Below are 16954 nucleotides of genomic sequence, written 5' to 3' on the forward strand. Positions count from 1 at the left end.
ATAAATATTGTGAATAATTTACGTGGTGCCTGCTTCTTTGATTATGTGTTTTTGCATCCTACGTCTTCTTCAAGTTATATTGCACTAGTTCGTATGGTGAGAGTAAAAATTGAAGTCATACAGAAAAAGTTATTGTCTTTTCCCTGGTTTTACATAGCTAGACTATCTAATCTGTTGTTAAGAAGTTAGGAAATGCATTGTAACTTTATTTCTCTAATCTTTTGATACCACATAGTCCAAACTCATCTGAGATACCAAATATTTTAATTATAAAGAAAACAAATAACAAATGATGATAACCTCTCACAACAATAACTGTCACGACAATAACCTCTATTACCACTACCATAACCACCAATTCAGCCCTCTCACGACAATAACCTTTATTACCATAATCATAAATTAAGCCCTCTCACAACAATAACCTCTATTCCCACTACTCCCATAACCATAAATTAAGCCCTCTAACGATAATAACCTTTATTACCATTACCATAACCATAAATTAACCCTTAATTAGCACCACTTTGCCATAACCATAAATTAACCCTTAATTAGCACCACTTTGCCATAACCATAAATTAACCCTTAATTAGCACCACTTTGCCCAGCCTTGTTCTTATTCTCATTCTTCTTCTCATCCTTCTTCTTCCTCTATTGCTCTTTGAATATTGTGTCAATCTCTGCATCTCATTTTCTTAGCCTCCCTCTAGCCTCCCAATCATGCCCTTAGCGTCCTTAATCCTCTACAAATCACGGAGGCTCTTTTTCTTCTTGCTCTCCCAATCCTTCACCATCTTTTTGAGTTCAGCTATAACATCGTAGTCTTTTGGTTGAGATTTTCTCAAGTCGGCCACAATCTCACCTTCCACCTCTTGACAAATCATGAAATACTCCGGTATCTAACTCTATTGATTATTCATAAGCAGCTTCAACCTACGGCTCTCGGGTTTGGATGTAAAGATCACACTTTCATCAACAAGTGTGAACGAGTCATCAAAGACAACGACCTCAGGTTGCTCAAAGACATTCTCCTCTTCCTTCAATTGCTTCACCCACACACTCACTCCAAACATGCCAAGATGATTCCGGTTATTAATTAAACTTATTTGGGTGATATTCTCTCGTCCACTATCGAATCTCCTGCTGGATCCCAAAATAAAAACCTTCAGTGCATTGGTCTTTGATGCCATTGTTGTTTTGAATAAAAAAGAAATAAATGTGTGAAGATTGAGTTGAAAGCAAGAGAAAAGTATAATGTGAAGGCAGTGTGAGAACCCTTCCGCTGTTTATAGCCACTAAGGCCTCCATTCGTAATCTTCGTCAAAGTTATGATGTAAGAAGATCTTCAAGAGTTTTAATGTAAACTTTCCTCTTTTGAGTTCTGATGAAGAATATGCATGGAACCTTTTTACAGAGAGTTGAACGGACTTGTTTTGGTGTTTTCCTTTCTTTTTTTTTAGTCTCATACCTTAAGATTCAAGATTTTTAATGTATGAAAAGATTTATTAGGTGAGATTTGTTTCTGGTAATAGAAGATTTTATTAGATCATTTATGATGTGCTTTTGGAAAACACGTTGTAGAGAAAATATACAATAAACACTTGTTCAAATTGGATTTGTACAAATTGTCATATTATGACCCATGCCTTTACAACGCGAGAACAGTTCTGTTGCGTCCTTCTAGTCTTAGGTTTCTATATTTATTATGTCCAAACCACATTATACATTAGGGTTTAACAATCAAATAGAATGGACTACTTTAGCTAAATTTTTATCTAACATTTTATTCCCATGTTGATAGAATTCTGGCTACCTCTGCCAATTGCTTCATGGTATACTGATTCTTGGTAACTCAAAACCCATGAGTGTGGCTTGAAACAATTATCAACTAAAGTCTTGCAGGAAATGTTAAAACTATTCACAGCCACCAATGCATGATTACAAGGGAACCTTAGTTTATCATACCTCTGTCAAGTGCACTGCTTATTTTCAAGATCAACAACATATCTTCCACCTAACATGTCAAGTATCTCATAGCTCCAGCTGATGATCCGTTCAACCTTGCTTACATTAGTTGTTAAGATGATTTTGTGATTTGCTTGTCAACTTCCGGAGGAACAGTACCTTTATGTTCTTGAGATTGCTATTTAGATTTTGAACAGTTTTTCTTTTGTAATGTCATGAGTAGATGTAATGAATCTAGTAATTATGATGTATTGGATGGTAGTTTTAATTTAATTAATTTGTCTTAAATTAGATGAAAGAGTAAGTGATTTATATTGTCTATGTTCAACAAATACTATAGCTTAATAATTTAATATGATTACAATTTATACATCTGAGTACGACTAATAGAAGTATCTTAATAAAATAGGGAATTATAAGGATGTCTCAAAATATGAACAAGTAGATGCAAATTGAATATGTATATTTATATCCACATTTAGCTGACCATTCGAACATATCCAACCATTTGTGTTTTTGAAATTATTTTGGAAAATGTGTTCGTTATTCATGTTGCAAAATCGAAAGAGTCTCTATCAGTCATGCAAACAAAGATATGTTGACAAAAAATACTTATAGTGAGAGAAAGATGTTCGCTAATTTATATGTTAAATACAACTTCATAATTACATCTACTTAACATTTTTGAAGTACAAAATAAGGAATTTATTGGGTCGGGTTTTGTTTTGGGTTTTACCCACTTTTTTTGACCGGATCTTTGGCCCAAATCATGTTAATTGGCCCATCAACCTCCAAGATTTCGTCTCCTTCAAATCCTCTCACACCTACATTCACTCACACAATGAATCACGGAAAATCAATCTCTTAATCAAGGCACAAATCTATTACATTCAGTTTTCCTAATCTATCAAAGAATCTTTACTAATCAAGTTGTTGATATTATAACTTCCATGAATCTTACCTATCATTTACCTATAATTGCTAATCGAATCAAGCTCATTATATTCTGACTATTTATCTTTCAAACCATTTATATTCACTGTCCTATGATAACGCTTATTTGAAATGCAGTTACCAAAACAATCAAATCCATATCTACTCTGTTTGGAAGTTACATTCAAGATATGACAGTATCTACTTAACATATTCAATCGCCTTCAATATAAAGATATTGATCAAGCCGCATATCCAGCTTCATTTATTTGCAGAGAATATTCACTGATTGATTCTAAAAAGATTACGCCTACTCTATAATCTAAAACCCTATACAATCTCACAACACTATAAATATACTCTATATTGCATACCATTTCTACACATTGCAGAATATCAAGATATCGTTCCATTTTTGAGAATCACTTTGCTTACCTTTCAAATGGTTGCCTCTTTTGCGTTCCTGAGAGATGTCCGATCATACAAGACCTCATGGCGTGTCCAAGTCAAGGTGCTTCACTCTTGGCGTCAATACACCAACATGACAGGTGAAACACTCGAGTTAGTGTTGGCAGACTCACAAGTAAGTTAAGTAGATATTGTTTTGACGCATTTGATTGCGACCAAATATGCACTATGTTATTGACATGTGCTAAATATTTGTTTTCTGTTTATACTAGGGTGTCAAGATTCATGCATCAGTGAAGAGGGACTTGGTTAGCAAGTATGTGAACAACTTGCCTTTGAATGAGTGGAGGTTTATAGAAACCTTTGCTCTAAACCATGCATCAGGTCAATTCCGACAAGATGTTATTGGTCAAGTGGTTAATATTGGTGAGCTTGAGACTCTCGAGGCTAGCAACAAACCTACCACAAAGCTTGACTTCGAATTAAGGGACGACACATAAGTCTATGTACCCTGACCTAAATCCTCAAGAATGTAATTTAGAAAGCAATCTCTTGATATATTGTTTTGTTTAGTGATGAGGGAATGTCCTCTACTTTATGGGGAGCATTTGCTCAGAGAGTTTTTAGTGCATGTGAATCTGCTGATGGTCAAATGGTTATTTGTGTTCTGCGATTTGCCAAGATTAAGTCTTACAAAGGTACATGTCTACTCTTAACTTTCTTGATTTTACTCATTGATTATAACATTTATGACCATAACTAAAATACAGTTTCTAATGTATGTAGGAGTTAGGACTTTTTCTAACTCTTTTGATGCATCTCAAGTCCACATCAACCCGAAATTTCCATGAAGTTCAAGCTTTTGTTTCTCGCTTTGTTTTCTTTAAGAGTCTGTTTATTTGATAGTGTAATGTTGTTCTGATTCCGTTTATATGATGTGATTGAACAGTTTACCTGCTGATGGTCTTTCTCTCACTTTCCGTGAGAGTGTTCCAAAGTTTCAAATGATTACTGTGAAACAAGATTATGACTGTTCTCAGTATGAGAGGAAGTCAATCCGTGATCTGCTTCATTCTATGGAGGTTTGAGTTCTAAATTTTAGCAGTACTATGAATTTGAGTAAACATATACTTATATAAATTTTCATTTCAGATTGGAAAAGTTAGGGTTGTCTCCACCATATATGCTCTTGACTTGGATTGGTCATGGTATTACTTTAGTTGTCGTAATTGCAACAAGAAAGTGACTCACATTCATGCTGGTGTTAACACAACTTCATCGAAGTCATCAAAACCAAGGTTTTGGTGTGATGTCTGCAAGAATGCAGTCACTAATGTGCAAGCCAAGTAAGTATGCCTCACAGTTTAATTGCTTTGTTCTACCTTAACTAGCAAATGCACACATTAATTGACCCTTATATAATTTAAGGTACATGCTTTATGTGAAAGTCATGGATGACAGTGGTGAAACCAAATTCCTTCTGTTTGATACCATCTGTGCAGACATGGTTGGTGAATCATGTACATCCATGTTAGGTGGCTCTTTTAATGAGGTATACTTTCAATCGAAATAGTTATCTTCTTATGTATGTGGAATCTAATATGTTGCAAGTGTATATAAACTGGCTAACTAACAATTTATGGTCTTACTATTTAGATTGAGGATCCAAATGATGTCCCTGACGGTTTGAGAAATTTTGGTTGGGAAGACTTTTCTATTTCTGGTATCTGTTGAGAAAGAAAACATATGGGATGGTAAGGATTCTTTTAAAGTCACAAGGCTATTGTCTACCGATGGTCTCTGTGGTGAAGCGGTCCTCGAAGACTCAGACCACTCTGTCAACCCTGCATCCATTGTTTCTGGGGACCAGGTATGATTCTACACATGTTCTCCTTAACAAATCAGGTGTAAATTATATAGTATCAATGAAACTTTTCTAAACTCTGTTTTCGTGTTTACAGTGTATTATGTTAACTTCGAGCCAGAAGACTTCTAACTCAGTTACTTCATCATCTAAGCGTGTTTATGCTACAAAGTTGTCAGACTCGGAACAATCATCCAGTTCCAAAAAGCTTTGTGTTCAGCCATTGGATTTGGAGAAATCTGAACCTGATATTAATGATGAAGTCGCTATTAAGGAGGTGAAGACTGCTGAGATAACTGACATTGTTGAAGGTGCTTGAATTACAGATAAAGGGAAGGGTGTGAAATGCCACGAAACACCTCAGGTGGTAGTCAAGAAGGCTCCAAATAAGGTGGTTACTAAGCCTATGCCTGTGAGGATCAAGCAGGAAAAGAAGTGACATGTTTTCAAGTTGTCTTGATCCATGACTCATGTTTATGTTGGTTTTAGAAGTTATTGCTTTGGTTTTGTTTTTCGAACAATTGTTTAAGTTTAATACCTTTTGTTCAATCTTGAATTTGTTTCTTTAGACCTTGATATTAATTTGTTTCTGTTTACTTTCCTTAATTTTGATTATTAACTATTTTATTAGGTTATACATATAATCAAGCTAATGTTAGTAACCAACAACTAAGAGAGTGAATGCCTATAATCAAACTAATGTATATGGGACTCTGACTGATGCATATAAGTATGAATATTCATGGAAAGAGGATATTTACCTTATGCTCATGGTGAACTTCATATATTTGAATTCCTGAAAACAAATGTAAATATTTAGTATACACGCAATAATAATTTACTTAGTTTCAAAAAAATAATGATTGTAATCTGAAGTCGAAAGATATGTAATCTATGCAATCATTAGAACAAAGAAGTTTCTATCTTTTGATTGGATCAAGGATCGGTTATTCATAATCTCGATATTTTCATTATATTTCATTGTTTATATTAGGAAATATACATAACTCAATCGTTTCGACTTTCCTATCCTTTCAACTGTCTATATATATGAAAGACCTTTGGTTAAAAAATAAAACTATCTCCTCTCTTAACTTCTCTGTAAACAGTTTCCTTAAAAACTAAACCTAATGGGTACCATTGACTATATCCGTGATTTCAATCTCGAGAGAACCAACTGGGTCCTCTATGTGAAGATCTTAAGTCTATGGAACCATCTGGCTGTCAACAATGGTGAACCGACAACCATGATTCTCTGTGATGAGAATGTGAGTTCATAATTCAACTACTTGTGAAGTTTTCATAATTTTGTTTCTGAAACCTGTTCATAATCTAGAGTATTTTTGTTTACGCTTCACAGAGATGCAGAATCGATGCCAGGGTACCTTCTCGAAATTATTTGTATAATTTCAGATCTACCCTACGTGAGGGAACGTGGTATTACATGGCAGACTTGCTTCTGAAGAGAGCAACTTCAACAACAAAGTACTCATCATTTATTTATGAGATCAAGTTTATTTGGCCAACAACAATGTGGCGTGTAAGTCCTAGATCGACTCAGATTTCTCTGCAAGTAATCCATTCTGATGAGGTTGAATATGAACCTGACACTTATGTTAATGATAAACTAAGTTATTCATTCTAATGTTCTTATAGTTACAGTTATTGCATAAGGAAAATTTACAGACTCTGACTTAACTATTTTGATTGTAAGATGTTGTTGGAATCATATCGAGTGTTTCTACTTTTGCGAGGTTTCCTTACGTCTATCGTGAAGGGGAAACTGACTATGAAGCCAGATATGTGAAGTTTACTATCAGAGACAATCTGTAAGTTACATTATCTATGTAACTTGTAGACATGTAGGTTTATAAGGAACAGAACTGTCTGATGATTGGTTTCTTTGGATTGTTGTTTGTTGTAGTAATAGGATAACCACATGTGTAGCTAAAGGGAGGGCCTGTGAGTTATTTTTGATCAAGTTTTATCGACGGATTGGTTTGGTCACTTATAACTTTGAGCCAATTGTTGCTGTGGTCCGGTTCTGGAGAGTTCATGATTTCAAAGGTTAGTTAAAATTCATCTATAAGTAGGCGCTTTCATAGATTCATGATTATACAATAGACATTTAAAGTAGATAACAATACTGATTTTGAAGTCTCTTATAGGATCCAATGCCTTATTCAGTGAGGATGGATGTTCTAAACTACTCATTGATCCTTTATTTCCAGACTATGATCTTCAAACTTACATGTATGTGAAATCGAGTAGTTTATATTAACTGTACAAAGACGTATTCCTATACTTTTTCCAAGTGAATTGAGTTTTATTGTTTTCTTACAGTGGTTGGAATGCATATGGAGATGACGAAGTGGTTGATGGGAAGATTGATTATGTAATTGAAAACTAAAGCCGTGTTCTTATTTCTGTTTTTTGTCTGAACTAATGGATTGTTGTCCTGCTTTTGAAGTCCTATGACTCTTTTATTTATGTTGTGGTTCCTTTGATATTTCCCAAATTTAAGTACCTATTTGAACTTCTTATTTTGTTGATCTACTGTTAATATATGCTTATGTTATTAGTTGTATCATAGTCACTACCAGTATTTTTAACAATTTTAGAAAAACTAGATTAGTAACTTGCAAAATAAAATTTTGAAATGTGTAAAACTCAAATCAATTTAAACCAAATGGAAGCCAGTTATATGATAAAAAGATGGATGTGATATAACTGAGTTTTTCATGTTGAAAAACTGAATTTAAAACACAAGCCAATCCAATGGTTCTTGAAAACACAAAAAGAATCTGATTGTTTTCAAAACTGTAATAATTTATTTTAGATATTAAAAAAATCTCTTGAAAATTAAATTACATAAAAGATAAATTGGAAGCCATAAGTTATATGAAATATAAAAGTCATCTTCTTATCCCATTCATCTTCCACACAAGAACAAAAACGTTTAGAGAGAAATATAAACACTTTTCTGAAATGTCATTTCTAAAGACCTTCTCAGATGTGCATCCTAGAAAGACGAGATGGTTTGTCTTTGTTAAATTACTCCGTCTGTGGAATTGGCCTCCAAATTATGATGGAGAAGAACCTACTATGATTTTGGCTGATGAGAAGGTATGGAAGTTATGTCTAAAGCTATGCCTGATTTATAATTGTGGATTTTTAATTATCACTATACACATTCATGCAAGATTTAGTCAGATTTACAAAAACTTTCTCAGGGAAACAAAATCGATGCAAATTCTCCTCTCCATGTAAAGAAAGAAGTGTTGATTTCAACACTTAAAGAAGGGCAATGGTATCTGCTATCACATTTTGAAGTTGCCGTGGCTAATCCACTGGATAGATTCTCTAACCATGTGTTCTAACTTACGTTTTTAAGAAAGACTACAATGGAGGAAGTAGCTTCTAGAAAAAGATGTCAGTTTATTGATTGTTAGCCTTTATACCGGATCAAGCATGCTTCTACTGTTGAGAAGCAATTTGTTGTTGGTCAGCACTTGAGTATTTGTTTTTAACTATGTTCGGACTACTATATGGCTTACAGATATAAATACTAAATTGTATGATTCTTGGTTTTTATATATTTACAGATGCAATGGGAATCATTGAAGCTGTGTCTCCAATCGGCAAAATTCCGTGGTAAAGAGGGAGTTTGAAGGTGACTATGAATCTAGCTATCCGACTTTCACAATTAAAGATACCACGTAAGTTTATCCTCAACTATCATACATTGTACTTAGGTTGATGACACTTTTGGATAATGGATTCAATGCACTACATGTTATAGGTCACAGTTAATGAAATGTGTTGCAATAGGAAGGTCTTGTGATGAGTTTGAAAAAAAATGGTACAAGAAAATAAGCGAGATCAATTTTAAGATGGAGCCTGTGATGATTATTCTCCGTTTTTGGAAAATGTCTGAGTTTCAAGGTTATATTCCTATTTCTTTCTACTATGATTGTTCTACTAGGATATCTAATTTATGAATCAGATAATCTAAATTATGTTTTATACACAGGAAATCCATGCTTGATAAGCGTTGGTGGTTGTTCAAAGGTTTACATTGATCCAAATTTCAGAGGATTAGACAAGAACACCTATCTGTAAGCTACTTATTTATTACAGAATCAATAACCTTTGAAGTTTTTTAAAGTTCCATATTAACTTTGTCTATTTGTTGTCTATTTGTACAGCCGTAACTTTGCTGGATCAGATGATGAAGATGATGACATTTTTATGGAGACTGTGGAGTCCAATTTCTAAGTTATCGATATGCCATTTTAAATCCCAGTGTACTAAGCTTCATATAACTAGGTTTATTTTCTTCTGTTCTATGTTGGACTTCCTTGGAGTACTTTATATTATGAATGCTTATGTCTACTTTTATCTGAATATAAGTAGTGTACCAACTTATATTCAGCATAACATGTTTTACAGGAAATGCTAACTTAAACTACTAGAGTAAAAGAAGAATCGTATTACCTTTATGAGTTTGCTATCTTCTCTGACTTGAAATGCCTGAAATTATAGTAAGAGAACAAACTTAGTATTATTACTGAATTATTTGGATAATATGAAAAATCCGTGAAGGAAATAACTATAAACAACCATTATTCATGTAGCTAATGAATCAAAATACTTAATCATCATTATCTACTTAACATAGTTGGAATCATTAGCAAATTTTAGTTCTGTAATTTGATTGGCTACAGAGTCGGTTATGACAAAGATATAATTGATTAAAGGATGTGAACGGTTATTGAGGAAGGAAACCTTTCATATAGATTCACTAAATCGTTACAACATTCCTCTCCATTCAATATATATATAAGGCAAAGGGTAGGTTAACTTCAGACAATCTGTACTCACTTTTAAATCTGTATCAAATCCATACACCAAGATATGACCGACACAAACTATATCCCTGACATGAATTTGCACAGGAAAAATCATGTCCTATACGTGAAAATCTTAAGCATCTGGGACCATCATTCTATTATCTGTGGAACTCCTGCTACCATGATCCTCTGTGATGTGAAGGTTTGTTCTAGAATAAATTTTTTGGTTTCCTATTTTTTGTTCTTGCTTTCTATTGTATTCCAAAGAACTTGATATGTTTTTATTTTTTTCCAGGGGAATAGAATCGACGCTAGAGTTCCTTAGCGTGATTATTTATACAATTTCAAGCCTAGCCTATTTGAAGGAAAATGGTATTACATTCAGGACTTCCGATTGAAGAGAGCAACTTCAATATCTAAGTACTCAGATTACGTTTATGAAATAGAGTTTATGTGGCACACCAAAATGTGGCCTATAAGTGATAGATCCGATGAAAGTTCTCTCCAATTCATCCATGCTGATGAAGTCGAATCTGAATCTGAGGATTATGTAACTGGTAATCTAAGACTTATCTATATAGTTTATGCTTTCTCTCTATTCTATTTCCTTAGTACTAAGATTTATAAGTTATTTGATTGCTCTGTTGTTATTGTTAGATGCTATTTGAGTCATATCAAGTGTCTCAACTGTGTCAAGATTTCCATATGTCTGTCGTCAAGACACTTGATTTTATCTTCATTTTTTCACATAGCCGAGTGAAGCACATACAAACTGGACCATGAGTAAAAAACATACATCAAACAATGAGAATATTGATTCGTCATCCAATCCGCCAAAAAAGAAACAGATTCAATCACTTATGTTTCAAAGCATTAGGATGTCTCAGTGGAATTCACCTTCGTCTCACGGTTATGTCCCCTTTAGTTCTGTTTTGAACACAGTTCAGCGTGATGTAAGCAACACCTCTCAGTTACACAATTCACCCAATGTTAGAGGTGAGGTGTCCACCCCTAATATATCTGCAAGACGAAGACAAACGTCAAAAGGTATAAAATAGGATATGTACCTGATAAAGACCAGTTTGTATCAGTATATTTCAACTCATTATACTGAACATTACCTCTCATTTAAACAGGAATGCCACTTGGATCTCATATTCCGTCTACATATCCAATGTCAAGCATAAGTATGACAGGTTGTACTCCATTTGTACTTAGAGATATCACCAATTCATCCGTTGGGCCACATGGCAGAATGGATGGCACACTGCTTACGTGTCCTGAGACTGAAAAAAGACAGAGAAAAGATTAGTAACTAATTATTCAAACTGTGAATATTTTAATACATGTGGTTTATGCAATAAAGTTTTTGCTTATAGGCAAACAAACTATCAATGATTCGGAGTGCTTGACCCAAGAACAATCATCATGTGTCAACACCAGTATACTTAATATGCCAAGAAAAAGTCTGCACATAGACTTTGCTAGAGTAAGTTCTGAATCTAATGTTGAAGGTGAATGATTATCTATAAGTATTCCTATATGTACTAAAACCTAGCCAACTCTGTGTTTTGACTAATCATCTACTTAACATTATCCAGTGAAACTATCAAGCACAACTGCAGATCACACTAGCAGGGATGAGGAAATGTATGATGAGATGAACGGTATCAATCTCAATGAGGAAGAGGAACTAGAACAAAACTATGACATAAGTAGCGGTGAAGATGTTGGGTCACCAATCAGAATACAGAGAATGGATTTGGATGAGGCACAAGACATGGGAACTTGCCCATCTGTCTTATCTAATGAAGCTATTTCCACAGAACAAGCATCACATGATTCCATAGGTCAAAAGAGCAAAGAATCAGAATCACTAAAGATAAAGAAAACACGTCGGAGGACTACAAAGAGTATACCTTTAAGTATGGAATCCGACTATTGCTTTTAATTTACATGCCTTTTATATAGACTTATTAAGAAGGATATTGATTATGGTTATTTGTTTCTCAGCTTATCTTGATCGTGGTGACCCTACCTATTAGTGTAAATATTGTGGTGCATTGATGTGGTATGATGAGCGAATCAACAAAAGGCGCAATCTAAAAGATGATGCACCTTTTACACTTTGCTGTGGACAATGGTCAGTTAAATTATCTTTTCTTGAAGAGTCACCAGAGTTAGTAAAGGAACTTCTTACTGATGATGATGCACAGGGTCGGAATTATAGAAAACATGCTTGGATATATAACATGGTTTTTGCTATGACCTCTATTGGCGGAAAAGTTGATAAATCTATGCCAAAAGGTCAAGGACCTATCATGTTTCGATTGCAAGGAGGTAACTATCATTTGATAGGCAGTTTGAAACTTTCGGAAGGTGATTATGCAAAGTACTCACAGTTATATATAGTGGATACAGAAAAATGAAGTGGATAACAGAGCTACTGTAATCGGGTTAGCATTCTCAAAACCAAATCACTGAAACATAAGCAATGACCTAACAATTTTGGTTCTTTTTTGTTAACACATTTTATGCTCTTTCTATAATTGTAGAAAGGGAAATGATGCAACTAACGGAGGTCGTAAGGGCAATCTGAACAAAAAAAACAATTGCTGCCATAATGGATATGTTAAACGAAGTTAATCCATATGTTGCAATTTTTATAATTGCCAAGGACAGATTCCAAGCTGCTGACTGCTAACCTTTCTGTATGAGAATAGCCATTGGTCGTAAGGAGAAAGATCAAAGGACTTACATTAGGCCTACTACATCAGAGGTTGCAGAATTAATCCCAGGGGATTTTGAAAATGGTATGCCTGACCTTGACATTGTTATTCAAGAAAAGATTACAGGTCACCTTACTAGAATCAGTCAAATTCATATTTCCTATCTAGCTTTGCAATATCCTCTAATATTCTGCTATGGTGAAGATGGTTTTACCCCTGGGATAGAGAAATGTTACAAAGGAAATGACAAAAAGAAGAAGCAAAAATGCATATGGTTCAAAGTTATTATGATGCTATGGCTATATGCAAACACTATGGATTTCCTGATTTATTCATCACATTTACATGTAACCCTAAGTGGCCTGAGATAACAAGATATGTCAAGGAAAGAGGATTGACTGCTGAAGATAGGCCTAATATTGTTGCTAGGATTTTTCAAGATCAAATTAGATTCTCTCATGCATGATCCAACTGAGAAGAAAATGCTTGGGTAGACTGTCGCATGTAAGTTAATTTATTTCACTATCATTCTGTACTTAAATTGTTGATGTCATTTACTTACAATAAATATTGTTTTCTGATCGCATCAATGTATACAGTTGAATTCCAGAAAAGAGGCCTTCCACATGCACACATCCTTCTGTTTATGGACTCTAAAAGTAAATTGCCAACAGCTGATGATATTGACAAGATGATTTCTGCGGAGATTCCGGATAAAGAAAAGGAACCTGAGCTATATGAGGTTATTAAGAAGTGCATGATTCATGGGCCATGTGGTGCAGCTAATAAGAATTCTCCATGTATGGTCGATGGCAAGTGTTCGAAAAATTATCCAAAAAAGTTTGAGGAGATAACCAAGGTTGGTAAGGATGGGTTTCCAGTCTATAGAAGAAAGCAATCTCATAACTATGTTGAGAAAAGTGGTTTTAGATGTGATAATAGGTATGTGGTTTCTTACAATAAGATATTGTCAGTTCGATATGGTGCTCATATCAATGTGGAGTGGTGTAATCAGAATGGTTCTATTAAGTACTTATTCAAGTATATAAATAAGGGTCCAGATCGATTTGCATTTGTGGTTGAGCTTGATAAACCACAAACAACATAGACTAATGAGAATGTCAATGGCATAGCAGCTGGTGAAGAACCCTTACCAACTAAGAAAAAGAAGGACGAAATCAAAGATTATTTCGATTGCAGGTGCTTTTCTACATAGTCTTTCCCAGCTTTGCATTTATATAAATTGTCCCGATATAGAATTTATAGTTTATTTCTTTTCTATATTACAATTTCAGATATGTATCAGCCTCTGAAGCAGTTTGGAGGATATTTAAGTTCCCAATCCAGCATAGATCAACTCCAGTGCAGCACCTATCATTTCATGTTGAAGGGAAGCAACCCGCATTTTTTAAAGGGAAAGAGTCTATAAAAGAAGTTTTGGAACGTATTGCCAACCAAGATTCCCAATTCATGGCTTGGTTGACATTAAACAGGAATGATGTTGTTGGTAAAAATAGAAAACGTGCACGTGATCTCTTATATGTAGATATCCCAGCGTATTTTACTTGGGATAGAATAAATAAAATGTGGAACAAAAGATCATGTGGATTTTCATTGGGACGTAGAAATTATGTTCCAAGGAAATTAGAAGATGAATATTTTCTAAGTGTTCTGCTTAACATTGTCAGAGGTCCAACGTGTTTTGCTCATATCAAGACCTACAATGGTGTTGTCTACCCAACTTACAAAACAGTCTCTTTTGCTCGTGGTATTCTTGATGATGACCAAGTTTACATTGACAGTTTGGTGGATGCAAGTCAATTCTGCTTTGGTAATTTCTTGAGGAATTTCTTTGCAATGTTGCTTCTATCTGGTTCATTATCTAGACCATAATATGTTTGAGAACAGACATGGGAGTTATTATCATAGGATATGCTGGAAAAAAAGAGAGATGACTATAACAATCAAGGTATGATCGTGTCTAAGCTTCATTCATTTCATTTCATATATATGTAATGTTACATATGAATTCACACATCATTTATTGTTATTCTTCTTTTCAGAGTTGGAATTAACAGAAGCTGAAATCAAGAACTACACTCTTCAAGAAATTGAGAAGATTATGCTGTTTAACGGAGGTACAATTACAGAGATTGAGAACTTTCCACAGCCAACAAGAGAATGTATTGATAACTCCAACCGGTTGATAGTAGACGAGATGAGATATGACCGTCAATATTTGACTGGCAAGCATGCTGAGTGGATAGATATGCTTACACCTGAGAAGAGAGGTGTGTATGATGAGATTACAGGGGCTGTTTTTAAGGATCTAGGTGGAGTGTTTTTCGTGTATGGATTTGGAGGCACAAGAAAAACTTTTATTTGGAAGACTCTATCTGCTGCAATTAGATCTAGAGGTGACATAGTTCTAAACGTGGCTTCCAATGGAATCGCCTCATTGTTGTTAGAAGGTGGGAGGACAGCGCATTCAAGGTTTTCTATTCCACTTACTCCAGATGAATATACGTCTTGCAGAATCAAGCCAAAATCTGATCTTGCTAATCTAATTAGAAAAGCCTCTCTCATTATATGGGATGAAGCACCTGTGATGAGCAAATGGTGTTTTGAATCACTTGATAAGAGTTTCTCTGATATTATTGGTAACAAGGATAACAAAGTGTTTGGTGGCGCAAGGTTGTTGTCTTTGGAGATGATTTTAGACAAGTTCTCCCTATGATTCCCAATGCAGGGAGAGCTGAAATTGTCTTGGCAGCTCTAAATGCTTCATATATTTAGGATCATTGTAAGGTTCTAAAGCTAACTAAAAACATGCGCCTGCTAAGCAAAGACTTAAGTGAAGAAGAAGCTAAAGACATCAAAGAATTTTCAGATTGGCTTCTGGCAGTTGGTGATGGGAGAATACCTGAGCCAAATGACGGAGAAGAACTCATTGATATTCTTGAAGAACTATTGATTACATAAACAGGAAATCCAATAGAAGCTATTAGTCATGAGATCTATGGAGATCCAGCAATGTTAAAAGTTAATGAAGATCAAAAATTCTTTCTAAAAAGAGTTATTTTATCACCTACCAATGATGATGTGCACACAATCAATCAGTACATGCTTAACAATATGGAAGGTCAGTTGTATGTGAGCCTAGAGTTTTAAATTTTCTTTTAAGACAATTAAATTTTAATTTATTAATTTAAACTTGCAGGTGAAGAAAGAATATTCCTCAGTGCTGACAGTATAGATCCTTCAGATTCTGACTCATTGAAAAATCCAGTTATCACGCCTGATTTGTTAAACAGTATCAAACTATCCGGTTTGCCACACCATGAATTACGTTTGAAGATTGGTGCTCCGATTATACTACTTAGAAATCTTGATCCTAAAGGCGGTCTGTGCAATGGAACAAGACTTCAGATTACTCAAATGACTATACAAGTTCTTCAAGCAAAAGTTATAATTGGGGACAGAAGTGGAGACATTGTTTTGATTCCCTTAATTAACATTACACCATCAAATATGAAGCTGCCCTTCCGGATGCGTAGGAGACAGTTCCCAGTGTCACTAGCATTCGCTATGACCATCAACAAGAGTCAGTGACAATCACTTGAGAGAGTTGGTCTCTATTTACCGAAGCCCGTTGTTTCACATGGCCAACTATATGTTGCTCTGTCTAGGGTCACTTCAGATTCTAGATAAAGCAGGGAAGATTCAAAAGCAAACAACAAATGTTGTTTTCAAAGAAGTTTTTCAGAATATCATCTGAAATCTCCTCAAGAATGATTCGTCTTTCATTCTTATCAAAAGGTATGTTTCATTCTTTAATCTTTTATTGATTAGTTGCTTCATGGTTGGCAAAACCCAAAAAAATCAAAGTTATTCCTGACAAAACTAACTGTTTGCATCTAATGAACAAGGCAATTACAAGATGGAAACCAAAGGATGCAATAATCACAGACCTAATCAATTACCATTTCCTCTAGCTAACCATTGTTTAAAATTCCATAATAACACAAGAATCAAGTAGCTAATCTTACAGTTCTACACTTCGCATTTTCATCAATTCCATGTCTTGAATTTATCAGCCATTAGTCCTGCATCAAACAGAAACAAATGTCCTACTTCAATAAATTCAAAACTGCAAAAATTTTCCGTGTCTTCTCAATCATTCATCTAGCTTTCGAATT

The 16954-nt window shown here is 34.6% G+C and overlaps 1 protein-coding gene and 3 pseudogenes across 4 annotated transcripts; 3 read left to right on the plus strand and 1 right to left on the minus strand.

Annotated features, from left to right (window-relative positions):
- Positions 1-746: 746 nt before the first annotated feature.
- AT3G42390 (uncharacterized protein) lies at positions 747-1193 on the minus strand (the record flags this gene model as incomplete). The annotated part of the gene is made up of 2 exons (NM_114106.1): positions 747-874; positions 941-1193. The coding sequence occupies 2 exons, from the start codon at positions 1191-1193 to the stop codon at positions 747-749; spliced, it is 381 nt and encodes a 126-aa protein (NP_189825.1).
- Positions 1194-3343: 2150 nt separating this feature from the next.
- AT3G42400 lies at positions 3344-5492 on the plus strand (annotated as a pseudogene; the record flags this gene model as incomplete). The annotated part of the gene is made up of 9 exons: positions 3344-3484; positions 3582-3725; positions 3890-3996; positions 4259-4391; positions 4462-4655; positions 4738-4861; positions 4966-5032; positions 5082-5179; positions 5271-5492.
- Positions 5493-6303: 811 nt separating this feature from the next.
- Positions 6304-9451, plus strand: AT3G42410 (annotated as a pseudogene; the record flags this gene model as incomplete). Its single annotated transcript has 13 exons — positions 6304-6441; positions 6534-6804; positions 6888-7002; positions 7104-7240; positions 7342-7426; positions 7517-7568; positions 8177-8299; positions 8407-8544; positions 8626-8677; positions 8779-8827; positions 9009-9118; positions 9207-9291; positions 9382-9451.
- A 639-nt stretch (positions 9452-10090) lies between these two features.
- Positions 10091-16345, plus strand: AT3G42420 (annotated as a pseudogene; the record flags this gene model as incomplete). Its single annotated transcript has 1 exon — positions 10091-16345.
- Between the last annotated feature and the right edge of the window lie 609 nt (positions 16346-16954).

The sequence above is a fragment of the Arabidopsis thaliana genome, chromosome 3 (genome assembly GCF_000001735.4).
Source record: "Arabidopsis thaliana chromosome 3, partial sequence".
Lineage (NCBI taxonomy): Eukaryota > Viridiplantae > Streptophyta > Magnoliopsida > Brassicales > Brassicaceae > Arabidopsis > Arabidopsis thaliana.